The sequence below is a fragment of the Callorhinus ursinus genome, unplaced genomic scaffold (assembly GCF_003265705.2).
Source record: "Callorhinus ursinus isolate GAN/ISIS: 27379988/994484 unplaced genomic scaffold, GSC_fseal_2.0 scaffold4, whole genome shotgun sequence".
NCBI classification, from domain to species: Eukaryota; Metazoa; Chordata; class Mammalia; order Carnivora; family Otariidae; genus Callorhinus; species Callorhinus ursinus.
The window spans coordinates 129,866,751-129,894,134 of record NW_027397066.1 but is presented as its reverse complement, the minus strand read 5'-3'; the positions used below and the strand labels follow the sequence as shown (position 1 = coordinate 129,894,134).

At 43.8% G+C, this 27,384-nt stretch overlaps 1 protein-coding gene across 1 annotated transcript in view; it reads left to right on the top strand.

Moving 5' to 3' along the window:
* The first annotated feature begins 4,832 nt into the window (after positions 1 to 4,832).
* Positions 4,833 to 27,384, top strand: part of DCHS2 (dachsous cadherin-related 2) — a 247,011-nt gene continuing 224,459 nt past the window's right edge. Inside the window, exon 1 of the mRNA XM_073892386.1 lies at positions 4,833 to 7,262. Coding sequence (XP_073748487.1) covers positions 5,277 to 7,262 — 1,986 coding nt within the window. The 5' untranslated portion in view covers positions 4,833 to 5,276. The remainder of the gene's footprint in view (positions 7,263 to 27,384) is intronic.

Genomic DNA, 27,384 nt, shown 5'->3' with positions numbered 1-27,384 from the left:
GCCATGTCATACTTCTCTCCAACCATATGATGGAATTTTGGAATAAAGTTTTTCTTCATGTTCCCAAAGAATCAGAGGAAATAACTATATGTTGATATCAAAAACAGAGACAGGTACTCTATAAAATTTAATCATATTCTGTTGGGCTCGGAAAATAGAATGGGTGTGCACACAATCTGTGTTCAAAATTAAAAAAGAGGGAAAAGACTATCATCTCTTTTGGACACTTAGATCCTAAGGTAGGGAAGTAGACTTGATTACCTATCATGTAATCACCTCTCTGGGCGAGACCTCCATCATGTCCAGGATTCTGATTTTAATACTTTCAGAACATGAAATATATGTATATCAAATACAGACTATGATAATAGACATTAAATCATCTCTTCTTATAAAGCTCTATATCAGTCAGGGTTCTTTAGAGAAACAGAACCAATACATACCTGGTAATTGGCAGACATGATTGTGTGGGTTGATAAGTCCAAAATTTGGAGGGTAGGCCAGCGGACTGGAAGCTCAGGCAGGATTTCTATGTAACGGTCTTTAAGCACAATTCCTTCTTCTCTGGGAAACCTCAGTTTGCTCTTAAGGCCTTCAACTGATTGTGTGAGGCCCACCATATTGTCAAGCGCATTCTCCTTCACTTAAAGTCAACCCACTGTTGATGTTAATTGCATTTACAAATTACCTTCACAACAACATTTGGAGTAGTGCTCTATTACCTATCATGCTTGGCACCATAGTCTAGACAAATTGATACATAAAATTTAACCATCACGAGTTCCATTCTTCAGCTCATCCTCTTAGAGAGATAATAACATGTGAGCCAAAAAATAGGAGAGGCACCCCTGGCTGTGAAGGTGTCCTTCCTAGCCTCAGAGGGTCTTCCTTCTGGGGGAAGAGGTGGGAAGAAACCCTCTATCTTCCACAGGATCTTCCTCCTCACTTGGCTTTAATGCCCCATTTCTAAATAGTTTCTTCTCGGTGCACTCTCAAGTAGTCACCTCTTTGTGGCTCTTCTCCCATGCCATCCCACCACTCGCACAGACATGCTGTCTAGAGTTCTTCTCTCTGTTGTTGAGAAGCAAGGCAGTTCGCCTTAAGCAGAAAATCATAGAGATGATAAATGACCAGTGAAAAGCTCCAAAGGCCAAGGACGCTGAAGCAAAGCTGTCTAGGCTCAGATTCCAATCCCACCACTTAACACCTATGTAACTTTGGCCAAGTTATTTGCCATGCCCTGAACCTCAGTTTCTTCATCTGTAACATGGGATAGTAATTATAATTCCCCCCCCCTGCCCCAGCCAAAGGGTTGGTGGGAGCAGCTTTGAACATTATGAGCACTTAGTAACTATTTAGACTATTTAAGTTAACTAGGGGCTATCTACAGTCTGGGAGAAAACGTCTTTGGTTGATGGACTTCCTGTACTACTTAAACCATGTAACACTCGGTGAAGATCTGCTCTGGGCTTTTCTGCCCATGATGGCTGCTCTCTGTGATACTGGGAAGTTTTCATCTCCCTCTCCACACATCCAGGATGGCTAAGAAGTCAGAATTTGATATGACTGAGAATCCCAAACCACTTTGCCCCTAAGATATTTCATCACACAAACAGGGGCAAGAGAAGTATATTTGCTGATGTCTTCTCTGTGTTAGTCTACATACATCGCCTCACTCAAGACTCAAAACGTCTTGTAAATTAGATAGTATAACCCCCAATTTAGAGAGCAAGAAACTGAGGCTTAACAAGATTGAAATAATCTGCCTACAATTATAGAGCAGAGCCGAGGTTGCCCAGCTTCAATGCCCAGACTCCTGCCAGTTACACCATGATACTCCTCCCTAAGGGTCAGACCTTGACCTATTTCTTGCAAAGCTATTGGCTTCTGTGCTAGAATCTAAAATTGTTTTTTGCATATTTGAGAAATGCTCCTTTTTTTTAACCCCACCAAATTGAATTTTCAATTTAGAATGCTGCTCAAGGCATTCAATGAAGGGTATGAAGTGGGCAGGAGACCTTGAATTGCACATGCTTAAATTATAAAGCTTAAAAACTAGTGGGAAAATAGATGTTTGAAGTTTTTGATTTTTCATTTGTTTCTAAACCAAACCACTGTTTACAAAGAATGTCAGTGAAAGATGCAGAAGAACTAGCTGCTTTTCCTTTATTTTTAGACTCAAGTAAATATTTGGTAACAATACACTCTGCAAAATAAGCTGAAGTTCAAAAATTAGTTCACGAAGCCCCGTAGAATGATTAAAATGAGTAAACTGTGAAGATACAATTCATCACAATAAAGGATTTCATGGTCAATTAATTCTGAATCATGGCTTCAAATCTCTCCTTTAACAGACTTATCCCTCCATCCACCCATCAGCTAAACCAACCATCTATCCAGTCATCCAACACCTGTTTAGTAAATGGAGACCCATTTATGTGATAGGTACTGATCTGGGTTCCAGGATAAAGCAATGCTTCAAGTGCACGAAGAGGGTTAAGATCACAATAATTTAATAAACAACTGAATAAAGCAAGCTAATTTCAGGCTCCGATAGGTGTTGTGAATGAAATCTAATATGAGGATAAGGGTTTATGGTGGAGAAGCTACTTGAGTAGAGTGGTCAAGAGAGGATTCCAAACAGTTGGTATTTGAATTAAGACCTAAATGAGATAGAGCAAAATCTTCACAAAGCAGAAGAAATAACTCCCAGGCACAGAAAAGTTTTAACAATTCAAATGCACTGTCTTCAGGCTGCTATAAAAAAGTACCATAGACTAGGTGGCTTATAAACAACAGAAATTTATTTCTCCCAGTTCTGGAGGCTAGAAGTCCGATATTAGAGCATCGGCATAGTCAAGTCCTGGGGAGGGCCCTCTTCCTGGTTGTGGACTGCTCACCTCCTATGTTCCTCACACAGCAGAGAACAGAGAGCATCAGGCTCTCTCCTGACTCTTATGACACTAATCCCATGATGTCATCTAATCCAAAGACCCCACCTCTTAATACCATCACGTTGGCGGGGTTGGGGGGGGTGTAGGATGACAACACATGAATTTTGAGGAAGACACAAACATTCAGTCTGTAGCAAATACCAGTATCAGAAAAAAGGCAGTACATCTGAATCAAGAGTGGTGGTATAAGATGAGGCTGGAAAGGTGGGTAGGGCAATGTTAGTTTTGTACAATTGGGAGGAGCCTGAATTATAATCCAAGCATAATGGAAATATATTGGCAGGTTCTAAGCAGGGGGAGACATGATTTGAATTAGCTTTAAAAAAATATTCCAGATGCTTGTCTGAGAATTACTTATAGGGGGGTAAGAGTAGAGGCGGGGGACTGGTTCAAGTGAGATTGAAGAGGTTGAGGTGAAAGAAGATTCTAAAGACTCACACCTGGTCTCCTTAATGGTAAGGAGACTTCACCGGTGAGAGGCAGCTGGATGTATTTTAATAATGTCTCTATTTACATGCAACATATCAGCTATAAAATAAATTTTTATTATTATTTTGTCAGAGGTAGAGATAATGGTGTAGATTAGCAGTTATATATATAACTCCACCAAATATTAAAAGGCATTTGACTTGCAGCCCAGAACCATCATGCAGCGCTGTTGGTCCTCCTTAAAGGAGAGCAACAGTATCTAGGAAATTAATTCTTCCCTTTGGCCTAAATGCAAAATTGCAGAAACCATTTGCTAAATAGGACCAGCCATTCTCAAGAAGGCAGAGTCCTTCTTCAGGCATTTTTTTATTAGAGGCCATTTATCAATTTCTACCTATCATTACAGATAATTGAAGGGAAACCTGCGACTGGCAATTTATTGGAATTTTTCTTGGACTCAGACAGAAGCTAGTTTGAAAGTACTGTCAGCAGCGGCCCTGACTGCAAACTTCCTTGCTCAGAGGCCATGGTGAAGTGCTGGTCAGGTGGTCTGGCCTGAGCTACCCCATCTTTCTGCCCATAAATCAGCATCATAAAACATCCTGGAAGTGTTGTGATGGCGCTGAATGCATAAGAAAGTGTTCACAAGCCGAATCTATTGTCGTCATTTTCGGTGGCAGAGGGGAGTGACGCGACCCTCACACGTCGCTGAGTAGTAGCGCGGCATAATAAAGCACGGTTTGCACCATGTGTATCACAGATTTCTCGGGGTTTCGCGAAGGTTTTTCCAAGTTCCGCCCCCCCCCCCCCCCCCCCTTTGCAGTCATCCCGGCCCCAGCTGCGCATCGGCCTTTGACTCCCATCTGTCCTTCCGCTGGGGACGAATCTCTCTCGCCAAATGGGGAACACAAGTTTGGCTCCCTAAAGTGATTCTAACCCCCACCCTCTGCTCAGCCTGAGCCAAGCGTCAGGCCTGCCGAAGGAACCGTCCAGGGGATGGAGGGAGGAAGGCGTGGAGGGGCTGCTGCTCCCGCCTCCCCGCACCCAGCGCCACTTGGCCCGCAAAGCCGGGGCAGACCGCAGGCCTGCGCGACGGCCGCGCGCCTCGCGGCCCAAATCTGCGCGTCCTTCCTCCCGCGCTCCCCTCTCTTGGGTCCCCGGCCCAGGCGAGAGCGCGCCCTGCTGCAGAGCGGCCACTCGCAGGTTGGAGTTGGCCCTCGTGTGCGCCGCGTCACTGGCGGGGAGGAGAAGGGAGCGGGGGCGGCGTGGGCTGGGTCGGAGCTGGAGCCGGGCGGTCCTCGGCGCCCCGAGACGCGGCGGGGAGAGGCCGTCCCCGGAGCCGCTGGCACTGCCGCAGCCGGAGCCTTCTCTCCCTCCCTCCCTCCCTCCCTCCTCCGCTCCCGCCCGGCGCCCGCACTCGGCCTCCCAGCCCTTACTCCACCCCCTTCCCCGGGCCGACCCCCAGCCTCTCCTTGTGTGTGCGCGCTTTAAATAATTTCATCCTTTTTGGCAAAAGAAATAATGCACCTGACTTTACCAGGGGGAAACAACAAGCCGAGCAGAACAAGGAACAGATGTAAAAGGAATAAAAGGAGACAGGAAAAAGAGATGAGACTCATTGGAAGAAACCCAGGGGCTGAAGAGGTGGCTGCAGCGGCAGAGGCGGCTAGAGCTTCCCTGTCTGCGTGAGCGGCAGGCGGAGGACGCTTTCACCAGTTGCAGATTGAACCTAGCCAACTCCTGGGTCTGTTGGTTTGCCAGACGAAGTCTTTTCTTCTTTGGCCCCGACACTGAAGAGGCTACTGGATTTTTCGGCCACCTTAACACAAGCTGGCAGTTACCCGGGAGCCTTCCCGATTTACTGGCGGAGAAACGAGCCCTGCTGGACGGAGGATGGGCCAAGGGCACCAGCAGCGGGGGGCTCCAGCCGGGAAGCGCCTTCTGTTCCCCGGGAGGAGAGGGTCACCCCGCGGGCTGCCGGGCGGCGGCGGCGCCCCCGGGGGACAGCGCTTCCTGCTCTGGCTCTTCATGCACGCGTGGCTGTGCGCGGCCTCGGGTTCACATGCCCAGGTGTTCAACCTCAGCCTTTCCGTGGACGAGGGACTTCCTCCGGACACTCTAGTCGGCGACATCCGCGCGGGGCTGCCGGCTGCACAGCAGCAGGAGGGGGACGGCTTCTTTCTATCCGAGGATTCGGATGACTCACCGCTGTTGGACGACTTCCACGTGCATCCGGACACCGGCATCATCCGCACGGCTCGGTGCCTGGACCGCGAGCGGCGGGACCACTACAGCTTTGTGGCCGCCACGCTGCTGGGCGCCGTGGTGCAGGTGGAGATCCGCGTCAACGACGTGAACGATCACTCGCCCAGCTTTCCCCGCGACTCCCTGCAACTCGACGTCTCCGAGCTCAGCCCTCCAGGTACCGCCTTCCGCCTGCCAGGTGCCCGTGACCCGGACGCGGGCTTGTTCAGCACGCAGGGCTACACCCTGCTGCAACCGTCCGACCTTCTCGAGGATCCCGCAGGGCCGTTCTTCCAGTTGCGCTACGGAACCCCGGGGTCACCACCGTCCTCGTCGCCCCTGGAGCCCCTGTACCTGGTGCTGCTGCGGCGCTTGGACCGAGAGGCGGCGGCGACACACAAGTTGCATATCGAGGCCTGGGACGGCGGCCTCCCGCGGCGCACTGGCCACCTGCTTGTGGAGCTGCGGGTGCTGGATGAGAACGACAACCCGCCGGTCTTCGAGCAGGGCGAGTACCGCGCCGCGGTGCGGGAGGACGCTCGGCCGGGCGCCGAGGTCTGTCGCGTGCGCGCCACCGACCGCGACCTGGGGCCCAACGGCCACGTGCGCTACAGCATCCGCGCCCGGCCGGCGCTCGGGCCACTAGGCGATGGGGCCTACTTCACCGTGGAGGAGATGAGCGGTGTGGTGCGGGTGCAGAGGCCGCTGGACCGCGAGGCACAGGCCTGGCACCAGCTGGTGGTCGAGGCCCGCGACGGAGGGGCCGAGCCCGAGGTTGCCACTGTACGCGTGTCCATCGCCGTGCTCGACGTCAATGACAACCCGCCCACCATTCACCTGCTCTTCCTCACCGAGGGAGGGGCCGCGCGCGTTTCCGAGGGCGCCGCGCTGGGCGATTACGTGGCTCGCGTCTCCGTGTCCGACGCGGACGGTGGTCCGGAGCAGGAAGAGGAGGCCGTCGGGGAGCCTGGTGTTGCCCTAGGACGCGGGAGCATCTCGCTGTCCTTGGAGGGCGGGGATGGAGCCTTCGCACTGAGCTCTGGCGGCTCCCCCGGGGTATTTTTCCTTTGCGTCGAGGGGCCCCTGGACAGGGAGAGCCGAGACCTGTACGATTTGCGACTGGTGGCCACGGATGCGGGCTCCCCGCCGCTGAGCACAGAGGAAACGCTGCTGCTCCGAGTTGCAGACCTCAACGACCAGCCACCTCTCTTCAGCAGGGAGCATTACCTGGCCTCGGTGTCAGAGGCCGCGGCCCCGGGCACCGCGGTCGTGTGGGTCAGCGCCTCCGATGCGGATGAGGCTGGCACAGACCATGCCAGGCTGCGCTACGCACTGGTCCACCTTCCGGGTCGCTGCAACCCAGAAGGCGTGTGGCCCACCGCGGAGTGCGGACCGTCCTTCACTATTGATCCTGAAAGCGGCATGATCAGCACCGTCCGGAGCCTGGACCGAGAGGTCCAGGAGGCAGTGGAGTTGAGAGTGGTAGCCCAAGACCTCGGAGAACCCCCACTCTCTGCCACCTGCCTGGTGAGCATCACCGTGGACGATGTGAATGACAACGAGCCCATCTTCCAGAGGCAGGTGTACAACGCCACCCTGGTGGAGCATGCCCCGGTTGGACACTGCTTTTTGCAGGTGAGTGCATCATGCTTCTGGATCAACCTCTGGATTCCAGAAGGGCCTGGGAGGGGAGGGCAAGAGTAAGCCTATCCAGGGAGGGAACATTGTGATGTAGGTGGTTGTACCCTGGCTCCAAAAGCAAGGGGGCATGAGCTTCAGTTCCTCCTCTACAGTGGGATGAATGGGCGTCCTTTGGGCACCTAACTTTTCTGCCAGGAACTTGCACTGAGTGATCTCTGAGGTCCTTTCTACTTCATGTGATATTTGGATCCTGATTTTGCTTAAGGAATCCAGGTTTCCTTCATGCTGGATGTGTGCACCCACATCGATTTGAGAGGAACCACTCGCTCTCAAACAGTATGCAAATGGCAGCGTCTCATATTTTGGGGCATCATTGTGTGGCGTCTTAGAGAAATAAGGTGGTCCTCAAAAATTATTTTTTTTGCAAATAATATACTTTAAACATCGAAACCGTTTGAGTAACCATTTGCAGAGATTTTTAACATACATTTGTACCTTAGAGTCTTAACAAAGGCTAGTTGAGAACATTAAGTCATTTTTTTTTTTTTCTAGTCCGTTGTGGGTTGAGTATCTCCAGTGAGCCTTCAGGACTCTGAGAAGTAGTGGGGCTCAATTATAAAATGGAAATCTTTACCTTGCTTTTTGGAAATTCTGCCTTTAGAATTCTGATCTCTCCTTCACTCTCAGAATGTTGTGATTTGGTCCCTTCTAGCACCAGTCCTTATTGCTTCCCATTTCCTATTTTTTTCTTTTCTTTTTTCTTTTCTTTTCTTTTGTCTCTCTCTCTCTCTCTCTCTCTCTCTTTCTTTCTTTTTTTTTTTTCAGTGTAGTGGACACACAATGTTATATTAGTTTCAGGAGTAGAAGGTGATTTGACAACTCCGTACATTACACTATGCTCACAAGCATAGTTTCCACCTGTCACCATAGAACACTATTGCAAAACCGTGACTGTATTTCCCTGTGTGATACCTTTTATCCCTGAGACTTGTACATTCAGTAACTGGAAGCCCGTACTCCCACTCCCCTTCACCCATTTTGCCCATCTCCCCACCCATCTCCCCTCTGGGTGGGAATTTAAATTGGTGCAGCCAGTGTGGAAAACTGTATAGAGAGGTTCCTCAAAAAACTAAAAATAGAATGTCATATGATCCAGTAATTTCACTACTGGGTAAAGAAAAAAAAAACACTAAATAGAAAAAATATATGTACCCCTATGTTTATTGCAGCATTATTTAGAATAGACAAGATATGGAAGCAACCTAAGGATCCAAAAATACACGAATGGATAAAGAGAATGTAGTACACACACGCACACACACAGAGGAATATTATTCAGCCATAAAAAAGGAGATCTCGACTTTTGTGACAACATGGATGAACCTAGAGGTTATTATGCTAAGTGAAAAAAGTCAGAGAAAGACACACTATATATTTTCATTTATATGTGGAATCTAAGAAACAAAACAAATGAACAAACAAAGCAGAAACAGATCAATTTCCAGTTTCTTATCCGATGTGAGATAAACAGATTTCTAAGATTGACTTATTTACTCCAAGATAACTTGAATAAATACAAAGAGCCTGAGAGCCTAAGTAGTGAGTGAACCTCTAACACTTTATTTAGCTTTCAGGCTGGGTTATTTAAGACCTCTACTGTTTATTTCCTGTTTCTCAGGGGTGGGGCCTTAACTTCTATAGGTTATGTCTCAAATAATATCCTTTAGATAACCAAGATGCTACTATATTATAAAAATGAGTTTCATGACTGCTTCTATCTTCTTAATCTTTTGGATCTGTGAGCAATAATTATCTCCATCTCTTTCTCTAGCCTGACTGGCAGTTCTTTGAGTTGCTAGGTTATTCAAAGGCTTGAGAATCAATGAATGCTTGCTGTTGAAACAGACAAGTCTACAAATGTCAGTGAGTAGCAAAATGGAAGTTTATCTCTCTCTCAAGCAAAGTTTGATATGATGCAAATTGGCTGGTCTTCTTCAATCCAAGGTAGGACCGGATCTGGGAGTGACTTAGATCACGTCCACCAATGTCCCATTGGCCAGAGCTCAGCTATGTGGCCTCAGGTGCACCCCCAAGGAGGCTTAAAAATGTAAAGCACCACATGGATGCCAGTGTGCACTGATAATTTCTGCCTCGGATTTCTAAAAATGAAGTCATAGTAAGTGAGAAGTTGGACTTGATGATTTTCAAGATTTCTTCCATCTGGAAGACCTTGATGATCTTGGTATGAAATAGTACAGCTCGGCTCCATTTGAAGGAAAATAGGCAGGGTTGATTAATTGTGATTCCTTTGATTAGAACCTGTCTTTAGAATTGTTTCTAAAATGAGATGATTCCGCTCTGAGGTGTGTTTATCCTGTTATTATGACTCAGGATGCAGCAGATCCATTAGGTGAGCCGAAATTGGCTCCAGGGTAGGACTGCATCTCCAATTGCAAAAAACCTTTCCGGTTTGCCAAATATCGCTGTAAATAGTATTAAATCGTGCTACTTAGAATTTCTGGAAATTCCCGTGAGCTAGCCCCTCACGACTGCAGAAACCCCCTTATTCACTGGCTTCCCCGGTGGCCTTTCCCCAGCAGCTGTGTGAACTCTCTATGTTCTGAAAGCCCACTAGCTGGCTCTGTCTCCTAACTTCCAGGTAAGCCTCACCAGGTGTCTCCCATCTGTTTTGTATCTCTTTACTCTCAATCCTTGTTTATACCACTTTGTAAAAAGGAACCTTCCCATCCAGCCTCTCCTTTCTTCCAGGGCTTTCTTTAATTACATTGTATCGATCCTTACAACCCTACCTTCTTTCTATTGCTCTCCACCAGTTTTCTCCATTTGGACTGCGTATGTGCTCAGTTTCTCCTTTGTCTGAATCAAACAAAAACAAAATGAGAAGAAACAGGGAAAAAAAAAAGTTCTTTCCTATATTCCCTGTAAAGGAATACCATGTCATCTAAGGTAACAAATCCTTGAACCTTCAAGGTGTCTTGGCTGTCACCCCACATTATTGATCCTGGGGGTTCTTCCACTCTTGATACTGCTTCTCCTGCCACCACAGTGCGGGCCATCCTCCCGCCCCCCGGTGCTGCCCAAACCCATTATATTCTCATACCCAGATCAGAACTTTACCGTGACTTTAAATGTGGGGCAGAATGAGGGGATTTAATACCGAGTAGGAGAACGGGTAGCAGCCCGAGATAGGTGACCTCTACTCCTAAAGGGCTTTCACAACCTTGCAGGCACTCACCTGGATTCTTAATTCCTTGCTGCCCACTGTCCCCCATGTGGAGAACCCCTTCTTCACAACCCACCCCTCAGGAGCTCCTTTCAGTATCTCTTTATGGGTCAAGGCAGAGAGGGATTTCTGCTCTACAGACACTCAGGGGTTGCCTCCCCAAATTCAGGATCGGGCCTAAAAGATTCTCTTTCTCCTCAGATGACTGTCAAAAAGACTAACTTCAACCAAGTACAGTGATGTGAACTGTGCTTACAGGCTTTATCGCCCACATTTATACCTGAATCACAGCAATGCTGTTTAACAAGAGTATTGTCTCAGACTTCCTCAGATATCGTTACTGTGTTCATTCACTAATTCATTTATTTCATCAAACAGCAACATTGATTGAATAAACACACCGTTCCATGAGCAAATATTTATGGAGCACCTCTTACATGCCAGGAACTGGTCTTAGCGCGGAGGATGCAGCAGTGAGCAGACCGGGCAAAGTCCCTGTGCTTCCAGAGCCCCAGTGCTGGTGGTGCTGGTGGTAGGCTCTCTCCTTCCCTCCCCTGTCATGGTCCTCAAGAAGGAAGGACACTCGTCCCACCGCCACTAGCCGATCGCTCTGCAGCTCCCTGTTCTGACGTTCCCTTATTACACTAAATCCTGTCTCTCAAAAGGCAGCTGTGTTTTTAAATTTAAATCCAACCAGCTTGGGCGCCTGGGTAGCTCAGTTGGTTAAGCGACTGCCTTCGGCTCAGATCATGATCCTGGAGTCCCGGGATCGAGTCCCACATCGGGCTCCCTGCTCAGCAGGGAGTCTGCTTCTCCCTCTGACCCTCTTCCCTCTCGTGCTCTCTATCTCTCATTCTCTCTCTCTCAAATAAATAAATAAAATCTTAAAAAAAATCCAACCAGCTTTTCCTAATCCTACAGCATTTTGGACAGTTTCCTGCTCCCTCTTTCTTGAAGGCTGCCTCTTCTCTCGTCTTACTGCCTTCTCTTTGTGCCTCTCTCTTGCCGGGTGCTCCTTCTCCTCTTGTGTCTCCCCACTCAGTGTGGTGGAGGTGGAGGTATGGGTGTTGGTCTTCCTCTCATTTCTCTCTTTTCTATACTTTCCTCTCTATATTCCCAGAACTGTTTGTTTTTGATGTTGTTTGTTTTTATTTCTTTTTTTTTTTAAACACATCTACAGGGTCAGCCTCTCTTATAAACTCACATTAACGTTTCTCTACCTTGTATGCATCTCTACCTGGGTATATTTTGGGCACCTTAAATCGAACATTTCCCAAACCAAAGTCATTTCCCTTCTAGCACTAGCTTCTTTCTTTCTTAACTTTTATTCATTAGCTCCTTTCTGAAACTTTCCCATTTTCGTTAATGTGTCCTTTCCATAGACGTGTTTATGCATTTGGTGTGTGACTATGTGTGTGGATTTGCTGTTTGTTGGAATGGTTGTGTTTGGCATTGTTGAAAAGTAAAGTACCAGGATAAAGAGCAGGTCATGTCTCAAACCAATCAGTTGCATAAAAGCAGCTCTTGAGAGGGCACCTGGCTGTGCTGGTTTGTTTGCTCTTGTGGTCTGACTTTGAGGAACCCGTCTAGGAGGGTGCCCCAGCAGTGGACACTAAAGATAGCACCTACCTCTGGGAAGACCCTGAGGGTTGGGAGGACCTGATTCCTGCTGGACTCCATGGACCAGAAAGGACTAAACTGTATCTTGTTTCTGATTCATTATATCTTTTAGGGTTATTTCTTTTTTTAACATCTCCTAGCTGTTAGTGAAGTCTTGCTCAATGTGTTGGCTTTGTCTCAACTATACCTATGGAAGTAAAAATGGAGAACCCCAAACTCCCTCTGGGGGTGGTATGATTTAAGTGAAGGGCCATTAATTGGCTTAAGTCAAAGTGTCCAGGGCAAGCAGCCATGCCCCTGAAGGCTGAGTGGTAATGAAAGCAGAAGTCTGCAAGGGAAGCTGAGGTAAAGTGGTTCCTATCTTGGCGTTGAGGCCCTTTCTCTCCAGGGCCTCTCCTAGTGCCTTTGGAAGTAATAGACTTTATCAAGGAAGAAGATGTTTCCTGAATTCTTAGTGTCATCTGTGATTCCTCTGCACATTTGACCACAGAAGTTGACCCATCTTATGGGCTTCAGTATTTCTTACAACCATCCCTTCATTTATACCCATTGCCCTCACCCTAGTTGTGTCCATCATCACTTCTTGTCTTATATTGCCCATTCTTCAAACTGGAGACCATAGCCAAATCTTAAATGCCCCCTCCTCCCACTAAATGTTTCACATCCATCCTGCTCTTTTTTCTTTTTTCTTTTTTCTTTGTCAAAGATTTATTTATTTTAGAGATACAGAGAGCACGTGTGTGCGAGGGGACTTCCCGCTGAGTGAGGAGCCCGACGTGGGCCTTGAACTCAAGACCCTGAGATCACCACCTGAGCTGAAATCAAGAGTCAGACACTTAACCGACAGAGCCACCCAGGCGCCCGTGTCCCATTCTTTTCTTAACGTTCCTTGTAGAGCTACAGTTGTTTACTTGTATTAGTAAAAGAGTGGATTGTAAGTACCTGGTGGGGCTGCAGTTTAATGGTATTTGAGTCCCCTGTAATTCCTGATTGATGTCTGCCATCTAATGCATTAGAATAGACCAATAACTTTGTTGGACTGTATTGAAGAGCTACATAGTGAAAACAAAAGCTAAGTAAGAGTTACAACTAGTCAGAGTTTTTACTCTTTAATTTTTCACCTTTCATCTGAGTGTGTATTAATTTTATTTTAAAGTGTAATTCCTCTGTATAGTTTATCATTGATCCTTTGGAATTTTGTGGTCTGAATTGCACTGCTTATCCCTCACCTTACTACTAGTATGCCCTTATTGTTGACCTTATGTGCATGCTTCCATACTTACGTAGTGTATACCAGCTTTGATGGTCATATAATTGTATTACCCTTATATGATTGTCCTCTTCTGGCTCTTTTATTTATGTATTTTTTTCTTTTCTGGCTCTTTTAAATGGACCTATCCTGTATGTACACACACACTGAAAGCATGTGAGATTTCCACAGCAGTCATTTGCCCCTGCCTCCAGGATAGGCTAAATTACCTGCCAACTGTCATTTTCCCTGATTATCTGACTCCTGCTGGCCTTAGACCTTAGCTCCCAGCATGCGTTGTATATGCCTCTGGTTTTGCTTTAATGACCTGTTTTAAGCACTTGAGATCAACTGTAGAATTCTCTCTTGGACTTCAATTTGATATTTCTCGTCTTCCTTTCCCCACACAACTGCTACCCAAGACCCATCAGCTGGCTTTACTTCCTTTTCCCTTTTCCTGCTTGGGAAAAGTGATCAGATAATATGTTTGGATGTGTTACAGGAAGGGTATCGCCTAGAATCTGTGGGATGTGTTTTTAGTTACAATCAATATATAACTTGCTAGGAATTTGTCTAGTTCTTGGTTTTATAATTAAAGATAACTGACACTACATGGTAGAGTGTTCATAGCTTGGAAGAACAAAATTTGGTTGCATGCAGTGATGAAAAACATAGGCTGACTATGGGGCTAGCGTGCCTGGGTTTGAATCTCAGTTCTGCTACTTACTGGCAGTGTGATTTTGGGCACTGTACCTCAAATTCCTCCCCTGGAAAATATGGATAAGAGTAGTGTCAGCTTGGTAGAGTTTTTGTGTGGATTATGAATTAATACATGTTAGCTTAGAATGGTGCTTGACTCATAGTAAGTACTCAATACATAGTATATATTATTAAATGTTAGTAAGACTTCTAGAAATGTTGAGGGAAACTATTTTGCTTGATGTAGCAATCAGTCATTAAAAATGACATTTCAAATTAAGATTCTCTTGCACTAAAAGATGGAAGAGGAGCAAAAATACATTTAAATGGTGTATCAGGTTTTAGCTAGATGTATATATTTCTGGCAGTGAAAGCAGAAATCTTTTGTACTTAATTTGGACACTTGTAACATCTTATGGGCTAGCAATTCCACCTGTCTTAACGAAGGTTCAGATGACCTCTCAATAGCAAGCCTCCCCACCCCACCGCCCCCCCAGAAAGTGCCGTGAGGGTCTTAGAGACTCTAGGCACTGTGATATAAGCGGTGGCCAAGGTCTCTGTGCAGTGGATCCTGATTCCCCATGGGCCCGTCTCAGGGGGGGCTCCCCACCTGAGGAGTGCTCACCCCCACACTGAGACTCAGTGTCAGAAGCTGAACCCTCTCAGCTGTGCAGGGCACAATTGTCATTTTTGAGTGTCTTAGTGTCTTCTTTTTCCGTTTATCAGTTATTACTCTTTCGAGTCTTTTATTGGGAAAGCATGGAATAAGACAGCACTGGGTTTAGAATACCTTGGTTCTGGCTTTGATTGCACCACTAGCTCTACGAACTTTCCTGGCCAGTTCCTCATCCATGAAATGTGTATTAGTCAAGAATAAAATGTGTTTCTATATTATGAGGAATTAGCTCACACAGTTATAGAAAGAGAGAATTCCCACAATCCCATAATCTGCTGTCTGCAAACTGAGGACACGGGAAAACTAGTGTAATTCAGTCCAAGTCTGAAGGCCTGAGAACCAGGAGAGCTGACGGTGTGAGTGCCAGTCAGGGGGCAGAAGAAGACTGATGTCCCAGCTAATACAGTCAGGCAGAGAGACAACTCATCCCTCCTCCTCCTTTTTGTTCTATTCAGGCCTTCAGTGGATTGGATGATGCCCACATACATGTATTGGGGAGGGCATTCTGTTTTACTCACTCCCTCAATTCAAATATGGATGTCCAGGGACGCCTGGGTGGCTCAGTCAGTTAAGTGTCTGCCTTTGGCTCAGGTCATGATCCCAGCATCCTGGGATCGAGTCCCATTTCGGGTTCCTTGCTCAGCAGGGAGCCTGCTTCTCCCTCTGCCTGCTGCTCCCCCACTGCTTGTGCTCTCTCTCTGACAAATAAATAAAATCTTTAAAACAAAACAAAACAAAAACAAATATTGATGTCCAGATGACAATATTTGATGTCCTCTGGAAGCCCCCCACAGACATACCCAGAAATAATGTTTAGCTAGATACCTGGGCATCTCATGGCCCAGTCAAGTTGGCATATTAACCATCACATGCTAATTCATTCTAACAACACATTATTGTAGGAACTTAAGATAATATATACGATGTGGTAGAAAGTAGAAAGAGTGTAGGAAGAGTTAAGGGTCTTTGCAGGTAAAAGGTTCTTTATGCAGTGGATCAGGATGGAGGTTTCACTAGGTATGCACCTTCTAGAGGGTCCCTTGCCCTTTTTTGTGATATATGTTTTTATTTACAGTCCTGTTATGGAAGCATTCTATTGTAACTAGGCAAAAAAATTTTTTTTGCATAAAAAAGTGTAATGCAGTCCTAGGCATGATCACTTCCAAAAGAGAATCATTTAGGATGGATTTCTGAAAGTTGTGATTAGTAAGATTTCCTTTCTCTGAGGATTGAAATCTGACAATAAATTAATTTTATTAACATCTTGGCCCCAGACTTATACTAATGAGCCCCTTGCCTTCTAAATTATAAATTAAAAGTGAGCAACTATAGAAGTAATTTATACTTTCATAGCCCATTAGGGAAATTATGCTAGATCGTTTTTAGAAATGCCAGGTTACTTCTTGAACTCTTACTGAATTAAAATCTTCATTTTAAAGGCTTTTGTGCTTTATGGGCACAGGGAGCTCAAATGAATATCATAACAAATATCAATTTTAATTAAAACACTCTTTAGGATTGCATAGTCCATGTGACAATAGTATGAATTGAAATAACCACAGTGTGTCTGGTTCCTGTAGTGAAGACATGGGAAGAGACAGCCCATAAAGGACTTGCAGCGTTTGCCTAGAGTTTGGCCTTTGTTACGGAAGCAAACAGAAGAGATGGGAGGTTTTTGAGGAGAGATTGACATGTGTCAAGTAAGGTCTTAGGAAGCTCTATCTTGGGTTAGTAGCAAGAAGGAGACAGGGAAACCAGGTAGGAGAGTCTCGACCCTCTTGTCACAATCCCTGTTCAGATGTGAGAGCTTGAACCGGGGAAATGGTGGTGCAGGGTAATGGAAAGGGTGGCCTTAGAGGCATTATAAAGGAAGAATTGGTACAACTTAAATAAGATGTGAGGGGAGACGTGCTGGAGGATGTAAAAATGGTGCCGTATTTTCAGTCTACTTAGTGAGAGGAATAGGAAAAGCTGGAGGTGAGAGTTTTTGGGGAAGGACGCTCACTGGGTCGAATGTTTGGCAAGTTGAGTACAAATTAATGGCCGGTAGTCCAGGAAAAGATGTCTTGGGGGCTATTTAGATATTCAGAACTAAGTGCGGGCCAGAGCCTGAAGCTGGGGAAAGAAACTTGGAAGTCATGTGCATAGAGGTGATAATCAAAGCTACGGAAGTGAAGGTGGGGGTAACTGAGAGAAGAGTCAGTGGCTCAGGACGCTGGCTGGCACAAGGGTCTTGCCACTCATATGCGGTGGGAGGGCAGGTCTCTGTGCTGCTTCTGCTGCTTTGTTTGCTTGGTCTCCTCAGCCTAATGGATCAGAGCCCAGACAGACAGTTGGCAGCTTACCCTGTCTTCTGAGCTCCTCCGCACTGCCTCTCAAATACTCAGCATCCCTCTCCATGATCCCAGGCACTAAGGCACACGCTCTGGCTCTGCTGTTCTCTCTACCCCCCTGTCTTTCTTCCCTACAGACCTCCTTGTCAGTCCCCCATATGCATTGTAGCCATTTTTGTCTCCATTATAACTCCTGCCATTCAGCCAAACTGGTCTCATATTTTCCCATTTGGCCCAGTATTGATGTCTTTTGTTTATTACTTTGACTCCAGGAACCCTATCCCACAACCAGACTCCATTACCCTGGAATCATCTAGAACCGCTCCACTCAGTGGGGTATTCCGGTCTCTGATCATAGCCTTCTGACATTTCAGCTCTCTCAGTCTTTGATTTAATTTACATTTACTTTTTGAATCTAGATTTTCTTCTAGGCTCCTTATTCTTCCTTTTCTTTCTTTAGGTATCAGAGCCCTCCTTGCTTTAGTTCTTTCCCTGTCCGGCTAGAGTTCTCGGATGCACCCTATTAACCCTTGCTCTTCCATATCTGTGTCCATACTACTGATGGTGGATCAATCCAGCTGCTTGCTCTCCCCCCAGGGTACCATGGAACACCTCTGGAATAATTCTGAGTGATGGGTGGTTCCATCGTAAGTGTGTGGTATCAGCTGGGCCCTCAGTACTGCTGGGCGGTCTTGTCTTCACCTTGGCATCTCTCCCACAGCTTCACTTTCTTTCAGCATCATGTCTTGCTCCCTGTTCTCTTACAGGTAATCATGCCTCCTACTCAGTAGAATCCAGAAGATGAAAACGTGCTTGTGTTTTGCCTGCCACCATCAGACTTTCTTGTCTCTGCACCGTCCACTCTCCACGGACTAAGTGGTTCTCTTCTGTCCAAATCAAACCCATCCATGGCTTTTCCACACTTCACGTCCTCCATCTTTTCTGACATTTCTCCTCAGTTATACCCTTTCTCCTCTGTAATCCCTGCCTCTCTGTTCTTTCCTTCTCTTTAGCGTGTACTGTGCCTCTCCTGTTGTTGGCAGTGTTTACAACCCAAGTCTGTGGACATGTTGCCCCTGTTTGCTCAACTTCCTTCCTCAGTGCCCTGTAATGATCCAGTCTGCCATCTGTTGGCCCATCTCTTTTTGGACCTAGCCGTATTTTTTTTTCAAGGTTTTATTTCTTTCTTTGACAGAGAGATAGCGAACACAGGTAGGGGGAGCAGCAGAGAGAGAGGGAGAAGCAGGCTCCCCAACAAGCGGGGAGCCCAATGCAGGCTCCATCACAGGAGCCCAGGATTATGACCTGAGCCGACTTAAGGCATTAAGGCAGACTCTAAATGACTGAGCCACCCGGGTGCCCCTGGCCCAAGCCATATGTTAAGAGCCCTTTCTCACTTGAAGAAGGGTTCTGGAAATTTCTGCTGCTGTCTTCTTTAGTGTCTGATATCCCTTGATGATGGATTCAACAGCTCTAGAGCTAAAGTGGTCTTCTTCAGCATCTACTAGTATAATAAAGTTGTGAAGAAAATGTAGCTCCAAGTTTGAGAGGCACAAGCGGGGGCAGAGGGGAGGGGCAGAGAGAGAGAAGGAGAAGCAGACTCCCTGCTGAGCAGGAAGCCTGACTAGAGGCTCAATCCCAGGACCCTGAGGTCATGACTGAGTCCTGCAGGTGCCCCCGTTGTGTTTTAATGTGCTGTGTATACATTTGATATAATAAGATCAAGTAAATTTTTTTTAATGGTCACTTTTAGAAATTGAAACTTAGGTTTTTCATTTTAAACATCATGGTAGTAAATTAATTGTTGCATTTTTTTCAATGCTATTTTTGGTTTACTTCATACTAAATCCTCAGACAAGAAAATACCATTCGCTTGATGCTTTTGGGAAATGTATTATGGCAAAAAAACAAGGAAGACCTGTAGCGTACCTTTGTGTACACAAGGATAGCAAAGAGAAAAGAACAAAACAGAATTTGAGGCAATTTCTGATCAGTTTGTTTACTGACAGTTGATCCCAAATTCTGTTCAAGAGACTGTTCTCCACCTTTAAAAGCCCTTCTGTTCAGATTATTCTGAGTGTTCTTTTGTTCTTCATTTAAATTAGCTGCCTAGGGGGGCGCCTTTGTGGCTCAGTTGGTTAAGCGTCTGCCTTTGGCTCAGGTCATGATCCCAGGGTCCTGATATCGAGTCCCACATCAGGCTCCCTGCTTGTGGAGGAGCGGGGAAGCCTGCTTCTCCTCCCTCTGCCTGCTTCTCTGTGTACTTGTGCTCTCTGTCTCTTTCAAATAAATAAATAAAATCTTTAAAAAAATTAGCTGCGTAGGAATAGCCATTGTTATGGTTTATATAATATATACATATTATATAATATATAATAACCATTGTTACGGTTATATTTTCAGGAAATTAGCTGCGTAGGAATAGCCATTGTTATGGTTATATTTTCAGGAGATTAAATATTATTTCTAGCCCTACCATAAACTTAAACACTATTTGGCTTTTAACGGTTGTCTAGTAAGAAACTTCCTGCATTGTATACTCTGCTTGATGTCTGCATTTGGGGACATGGAGGACGTTATTGTTTACATAGAGATTGGCTTGTCTAGTTCTTCAGAATGTCTGTTATAAAAGAACAAAGTCATGAGGTAAAGGGCAATCTAAGCATATGCACTGTTTACTTTCCTTTGAAGTATAGATTGTTTTAAGTACTGAACTGTTAAAAAAATACAAAGGCTGTTCTGTTGCATTAGGCATAAACAAGAACACAATATTTCAGTGCTGGCGGCTACTTTGTTTCCTGGACTCATCTCACAAGAATTTTTAGATGATTTTTTTCTTGTGTAGAACTTGATTGGCATGCTTATGTCTATTCCATTATTATTGCCTCTCTCAGTGACCAGCGCAAAGGAGAGCAGTGACAGGAAGTGCAATTTATAAATTAATGTTCGATAGTACTTTAGGTAATTTGCTTACTTGCATTAAAAATATAGATTCTGTGTACATATGAGAACATACTCCTCATACCGCAAGCTGAATTTGGTAAGTTTATCTTGAGTCTTGAATCTTAGTAGATTTTAAAGGAAAGACAGGTTTTTTTTTTTGAAACATGGTAATACTCAGTTTTGCTATATACACAGAGGAGCACGATTGTGTTCTTATCCAAATTCAAAATATCTTAAGGGTAATTTGCTATTATTTCTCTAAATGCATTTTAACATATAAAGTGCAGTTAGTACTTTCATCTGTAATTTATGAAGATAACTGTTCTATTTTTTTTTAATGAGAAAGTTAAGCTTATTGCATGTATAGAGAGGAATCTTTCTAGAGGCTGCTTTTCCTTTATTTTAAAGTTTTTTTTTTTTCCTGCCTCATTCTTTCTTTTCTGTGTTCTTGAGATTCCAAATACACATATGTTAAACCTTTTGATCTGAGGCCTTGAGGGGCTGTTCATTCTCCTTTTCAATGATTTTCCTTCTGTTCTTCAGACCAGATGGTTTCTGTTGCTTTATTTTCAAGTTCACTGTCCTCATATCCATTCTGTTGTTAAGTACATCCAACAGTTTTTTTTTTAATTTCAGATGTTGTTTTTTTCATTTGTAGAATTTCCACTTTGTTCTTTTATAGTTTCTGTTTCTCTGCTGGTATTTGCTATCTTTTCATTCAATACAAGAGTGTATTTCACTATAATAGTTGCCTTAAAGCCACTGTCTGTGAGTTCCAACATCTGGACCATCCTGGGTTGGATTCTTTGTTTTTTTCTCTTGAAAATAGAGCCCATTTTCCTAATTACTCATATGCTGAATTATTTTGCATTATATTCTGGACATTGTGTATGTTATTGTGGAGATTCTAGATTCTGTTATATTCTTCTGAACAGTGTTGATATTTTTGGTTTAGCAGGCAATTAACTTGGTTGGACTCATACTGCAAATTCCTGGTGCCAGTGTGAATCTCACTTCAGTTCTGCTTTTTCTTACCTGGGTTATTTGCAATCTACCGCACTCACGTGTAGTTTAGAGTCAGTGAGAGATTTGGGCAGAGTATATATACAGAATCTGGGGCTTGCCCAGAGGGCTTTCTCTCATCTGGGATTTCCCTTCCACTTTCTAATGGTTGTGGTTGCCTGAAGTCTGTGTTAAAGTTCTTCAATTCAGAAAGACTGTATTTCTGTTGGCAGTTTAGTCACCCTGCATGATGCCTTGACTGATACCTGTCCTTAGGTAGCAGGCCAAAATAATAATAATAATAATAATAATAATAATAATAATAATAATAAATTAAACTTAAAAAATGGGAAACCCATTTTACATCAGTCCATTATTCCAGTTTTTGACCCTTGTGAAAGTCTGACTACTTTTATTCAGTCCCCAGAATCTTCAGGTATTTTTTTTTTTTTCCATTTTACTCAGAGTTTATAGTTGCTACATACAAAAGAGTAGGTTTTTTGGAGCATACTGGGTCATACCAGAAGCATGACTCCTGCTCTTTCCCTAAACTCAAATCTCTATTAATTTCAATGAGATTCAGATGATTAAGACTTCATGGTAAAAGCCTTTTGAAAATGAAGCCTGTAGAATTTTGTTCTATCAGATTATGATTGAGTGGCAGCTAATGTGTTCAACTACAAAGGTTTACTGATTCAGTGTTTCATAGATTAATTAGTGTTAGCAGTAGTAAATGTTAACAGTTTAAAATCATTTAAATGTATTTTAGTTTTACCCAGACTCAACAAATAATTTCATGTATTTATAATTCTATAATTTTAATTGAACAAATGATAATCCTTCATGAAATGTAGTGATGAAATCAACTCCAGGAGTTATCTGATAATATTTCCCACCATTGAGTTTGGCTGAGAAATATAGAGAAAATAATTTATAGTGACCCTTTTGAGGAAAATCAGTTCTTAGCAAGCCTGTCCAAATGCAAACAACGAGCTAGGATCCTTAAGACCAAGTTTTTATAGGCCATGCCAGAAAATTTTTTTAAATCTATTTTGCCCATACCACCTTCCACTATCCCCCTGGCAAACATTTTCTTATTTGTCTCTTTTTTCTTTGTTTTGCTTGAGAAACTTTTCTCTAAGTAGAAATTCATTTTCCTATGTTTCTCTTTTTGTAAGTCACGGCTCTGAGCCCAAATACCTCACAACTATCTTTTCCGAAGCACATTGCCTCTCATCCTGTATCAGATAGAACCTGACATTTCCTTTGATAAAGGCTTTCTTTCAAAATCATCTGTAACACAGATCTGATTATATTCCTCATGCTTTAAAGCCTTCAATGACTTTGCACTAGTTGTAAGATCAAGTTCAAAATCCTTGCTTACTCCATTCTGCCTGTCTTTCTATCCTTGTTCCAAGGAGCTCTCCCCAGCTCCTTCATATTTCATGAAGGCACCCTGTTCTTCCTCACCTCATGCCTTTGCTCTATGTTATGGACTGAATGCTTGTCTTATGTTGAAACTCTTACGTTGCAACCCTAACCCTCCAGTGTGATGGTACTTGGAGGTGGGGCCTTTGGGAGGTAACTTAATTTAGATACGGTCATGAGAGTGCCCTGCCCAATGGGATTAGTGTCCTTGTAAGAAGAAGAAGACGTAGCAAAGGAAACCAGCAGCAAAATGAAAAGGCAGCCTACTGAACAGGAGAAAATATTTGCAAATCATATATCTGATAAGGTGCTAATATCCAAAATATATTAAAAACTCATACAATCAGAGCAATCTGATTAAAAAATAGGCAGAAGAGCTGAACATTTTTCCAAAGAAGATATGTGGGTGGCCAACAGGTACATGAAAAGATGCTCAACAACATTAATTATCAGGGAAATGCAAATCAAAGCCACAATGAGATAGGGTTGGCAGGGATGTGGGGAAAAGGGTGATACCCTTGTGCTCTTTTAGTTGGGATGAAAATTGGTGCAGCCACTATGGAAAACAGTATGGAAATTCCTCAAAAAATTAAAAATAGAACTACCTTATGATCCAGCAGTTCCATTTCTGGATATTTATCTGAAGAAAACAAAAGCATTAACTTGAAGATATCTGCACCCCGTGTTCATTGCCAGTTATTTACAATAGCCAAGCTATGCAAACAGCCTAAGTGTCCATCAACACACATGAATGGATAAAGAAATTTTAGTATACACACACACACACACACACACACACACACTGGAATATTATTCAGCCATTAAAAAACAGTGAAATCCTGCCATTTGCAGTAAGGATGGACCTCAAAGGCATTATGCTAAGTGAAATAAGTCGAGAAAAACAAATACCATGTGATCTCTCATATATGTGGAATCAAAAAAGCATACAAAAACAAACAAACAAAAAGCAATCAAAAATAAACTGAGCTCTTACAGAGAACAGACTGATGGTTGCCAGAGGCAAGGGATGGGGGTAGGAGAAATGAGTGAACTTTTTTTTTTAGTTTAAATAAATTGAATAATTTATAATTGAAAAAGAAAAAAAAGAAAGACCAGAGCTTGTTCTCCCCACCATGGGAGGAAAGATGCGTGTGTGTGTAAGTTGGGAGGAGGGCTCTCACCAGGACTGCCCTATGCTGGCATTCTGATCTCAGCCTTCCAGCTCCAAAACTGGGTGAAATGAATTTCTCTTTTTTAAGTCAGCCAGTCCATGGTATTTTATAATGGCAGCTTGAACTAAGACACTGGTGGTTCTTCTTTTTGCTTGAAATGTCCTGTCTTTGTCCTCTCTGCTACGGGTCTCCCTTCCCCCACTGCTCTTACTGGTTCCTTGAAAATATCATGCACTTAGGAAGCTTCCCTTGACCACCTAAGTCTCCTACCCCATCACTGTTAATTAAGTCCTGTCTTATAAACATCTGTAGGTTATATGCGTTATGCAGGAAACCTATTCGTAGCATGCAGCACACAGCTAACCTGTGCGGTATGTGCTCTCCTGCTCAGGATAAGCTGCACAAAAGGAAGGTAGAAGCCTTATCTGTCTTGCTTCCTGCTACGCGCTTACTAAAATGCCCAGCACGTAATAACAGTAAGATTTGTCCAATGATAAAATGAAATGATTGCATGTACCGGCCTTGGTGAGTGTTGACTGCTTCGGGAATTGAGCATATCCTACCGCGTTCTCATGACTTTCTGAAAAGCAATGCTGTCCTTGAAGCATCTACCATAAACAGTATAATACAGTCAGTCAGTTAATATCCTTTTTATGTTGTAATTTAGTACCAGACAATTCTCATTTCATGTAAAAAACATGATCTTTGTCAGAGCCTCTTTTTACTCTCAGAATATGAAGCCATACATTTTGCATATTTGCAGAAATACTACTAGAGTCTTTTTGATTCTTAAATGTCTCAAGTTAACAATCTACTGGTTAGCCCTTTAACCTGTAAAGGTACTCTTTGATATATATGCGTATATATATATATGTGTGATATGTCACATATATATATTTGATATATATATTATTGTTATCCAAAGAAATAGGTGACTAATTTGGGAATGTAGCAATATTTTAATTTTTTAGTTTATTCTGTCTGTTCTCTAACTTGAAAAAATAAACCAGTTTGAAACTTAAAAAAAAAAAAGAACAATTACAGTAGATGTAGTTCCTCTTCTTTTTTTTGAGGAATGCCAATATTGTAAACCACTATTCCAAATCCTTTCACGCAGAATATGAGCTGGCTTATTAATAGTTATATGCTCAGCGGGAGACAGCAAGAGGAAAGAATACCGATAGACTTGAGTCTGTCTGACTCTGCATACTGTAAGCTGTGTTCTTCGAACCTCATTGTATCTCATCTGGTAAATGGGATAATAGTACATACTTTGGAGGGTTATTATTTCAAACACTAGTGCATAGTAAGCACTTAAAAAGTCAGAAATATTTCTTACAAGTGGAGACACGGGAACTCAACCACCCATTATTCTTAGGATTGTTCTTCCCGGACTGGGTGATTTCTGCACAAAGCAATGCAGGAAATACTTACTATGTAAGGACAAGTGGAATACAAATCCTCTGTCAGCTGGATTAGTTTTCCTTATTTATATTAACTTGCTCATCTTGTGCTAACAAATAATGAGATTGGACATGGCCACAAATGATATACATCATAATCCTGAGAAAAACAAATTCAAGATATGGCTGCATTAAGTGTGGCTAATTTACTCTTTTATAAGTTCAGCGTATCAACTATATGAACCTACCCTTAATTTTATATTGTTCTCTAAGAGTTACTTTATAGCTTTGATGGGCAGAATTCTATAGTATTGATATGTAAGATCCAGAACTACTTATATATCAAGCGTTCAGTTTATTATTTTTTAAGCCATACTGGAATTAAATTTAAAAAATAATAAACTGAACCCTTGATATATATGGTTTTTAAATGTACAGTGTTCTGCTAGTTTCAGGTGTACAATATAGTGATTCAACAATGTTTTATATTACTCACTGCTCATCATGGTAAGTGTACTCTGAATCCCCATCACCTATTTCCCCCATTCCCCCACCTACCTCCCCTCTGGTCACCACCGGAGTTGTCTATGGTTAAAGGCTTCAGTTTTAAATTGTAGTTTTTTTTCCTCCTTTTTGATTTTGTTGGGCTTGTTGGGTATGTTAAGTTTAGAATAAATATGTGAGTTTATAGGAGGTGTTAAGTATCATTCCTTTGATATTTGTAAGGAATAAAAAACCAATTTCATTCCCATGCTGGAAAATAATTAAGCCTGGAAATTGTGATAGTGTTAATAGTGATTTTTTAAAGTATTAGCATATTAATTTCATTATAATTGGAGTATCAGAATATAATATAAACTACAACTTACTGCTTTTAGTTTCATGGTTCTACTGACTTACAACTTAAAGAAAGCTGAAAAAATATTAATCTAAAAATTGATTCATTCCTTAATGAATATTTTCCCTACAGAAGAAAACATGCCCATAATAATAGCTCATAATAAACATTTATTGAATGCTTACTCCGTGCCAGGCAGTGCTCTAAGAGATGAGCATGAATTAGCTTGCTCATTCTCACAACACCCCACATGGAAGGCACTATCAACATCTCGTCCTGCACATGAGAAAAGTCAGGAGTGGTAAGCTTATGTAGTTTGTCCAAAGTTCCGGAGCTAGTGAGTGGCAGTCTCAGGTCAAGCTCCCTGGAAAGAGATGCTGAGAAGGAGACTTGCCTGGAGGGAGTCTCCTGGGGAGCGCTCTTGGAGCACCCCGAAGACAGGAGGGAGCAGAAGGCAGAGGTGAAGCATGATGCAGGTACAGCATGACCTCAGCCTGTCCTCTAGGGAGCTGTGGGCTGGAGGAGCCCTTCCGATCTGTCCTGAGTTGGCTCTCGGGAAAGGGCACAGCCGTGGGTGAGGCAGCTCTCTTTGGCCGAGAGCAGTTCCCGGGTAGAGACTGAGTCACCAGCGCTCCTGCAGCTGGAGGAATGAGTGTCTAGAGCCTGCAGGGGACTCGGCGAGGTACATCCAACCATCCCCTCAGCCCTCTTGTGGCTGTGACCTTATTTGGAATTGGGGACTTTGCAGATGTACGTTAAGGCTCTCGAGATGAAATGAGATGAGAGGAGAGGAGATCGGATCTTGCTGGATGGGTTGGTCCTAAATCCAATACCTGGTATCATAACAGAAAAGAGAAGGTTTGACACAGAGAGGGGAAGGCCATGGGAAGAAAGAGGCAGAGACTGAGTTATGCTGCCACACACCAAGAAATTTTGGAGCTACTAGGAGCTGTAAAAGGGAGGGAAGGATGGTTCCCTAGAGCCTTCAGAGGGAGCAGATACCTTGATTTCAGACTTCTGGTACCCTTCCACAACTGTGAGAGAGTAAGTGCCTATTTGAAGCTCCTCTTTGGAGGGACTTTATTATGACAGTTCAAGGAAGTATAGTACCCCTTGTGCTTCTTGGGCCCATTTGCTTCCTATAAAAAGTTTATCCCATCTGGGAACTACTCCTCCTGGCTTTGGGTTGGTTTCTTTCACTGGGGAGACTTAAAATTGGAAGATCAGTGGGAGAAGCCCTAACCCTACTTGCTGCAGCTGGTTGTCTTACTGTAACTCATACCCAGCACCTCCCTCTCCTACTGCCCATTCTAGAATCACCTCATGCTTGGCGAGTGCCCCCTTGATCAAGGTGCTGTGACCCAGCTCTCCATCCCTCTGAGGGTTCTTGAATCTCTGATTGCAATAACCTTTTTCAGGTTGTATCTGCTGCTTCTGTCCATTTACTATCAAAGCTGGGCAAGGCAGTACCAAAAAATATTTCAGTTTATTTCCTGAGTGACAAGGGTT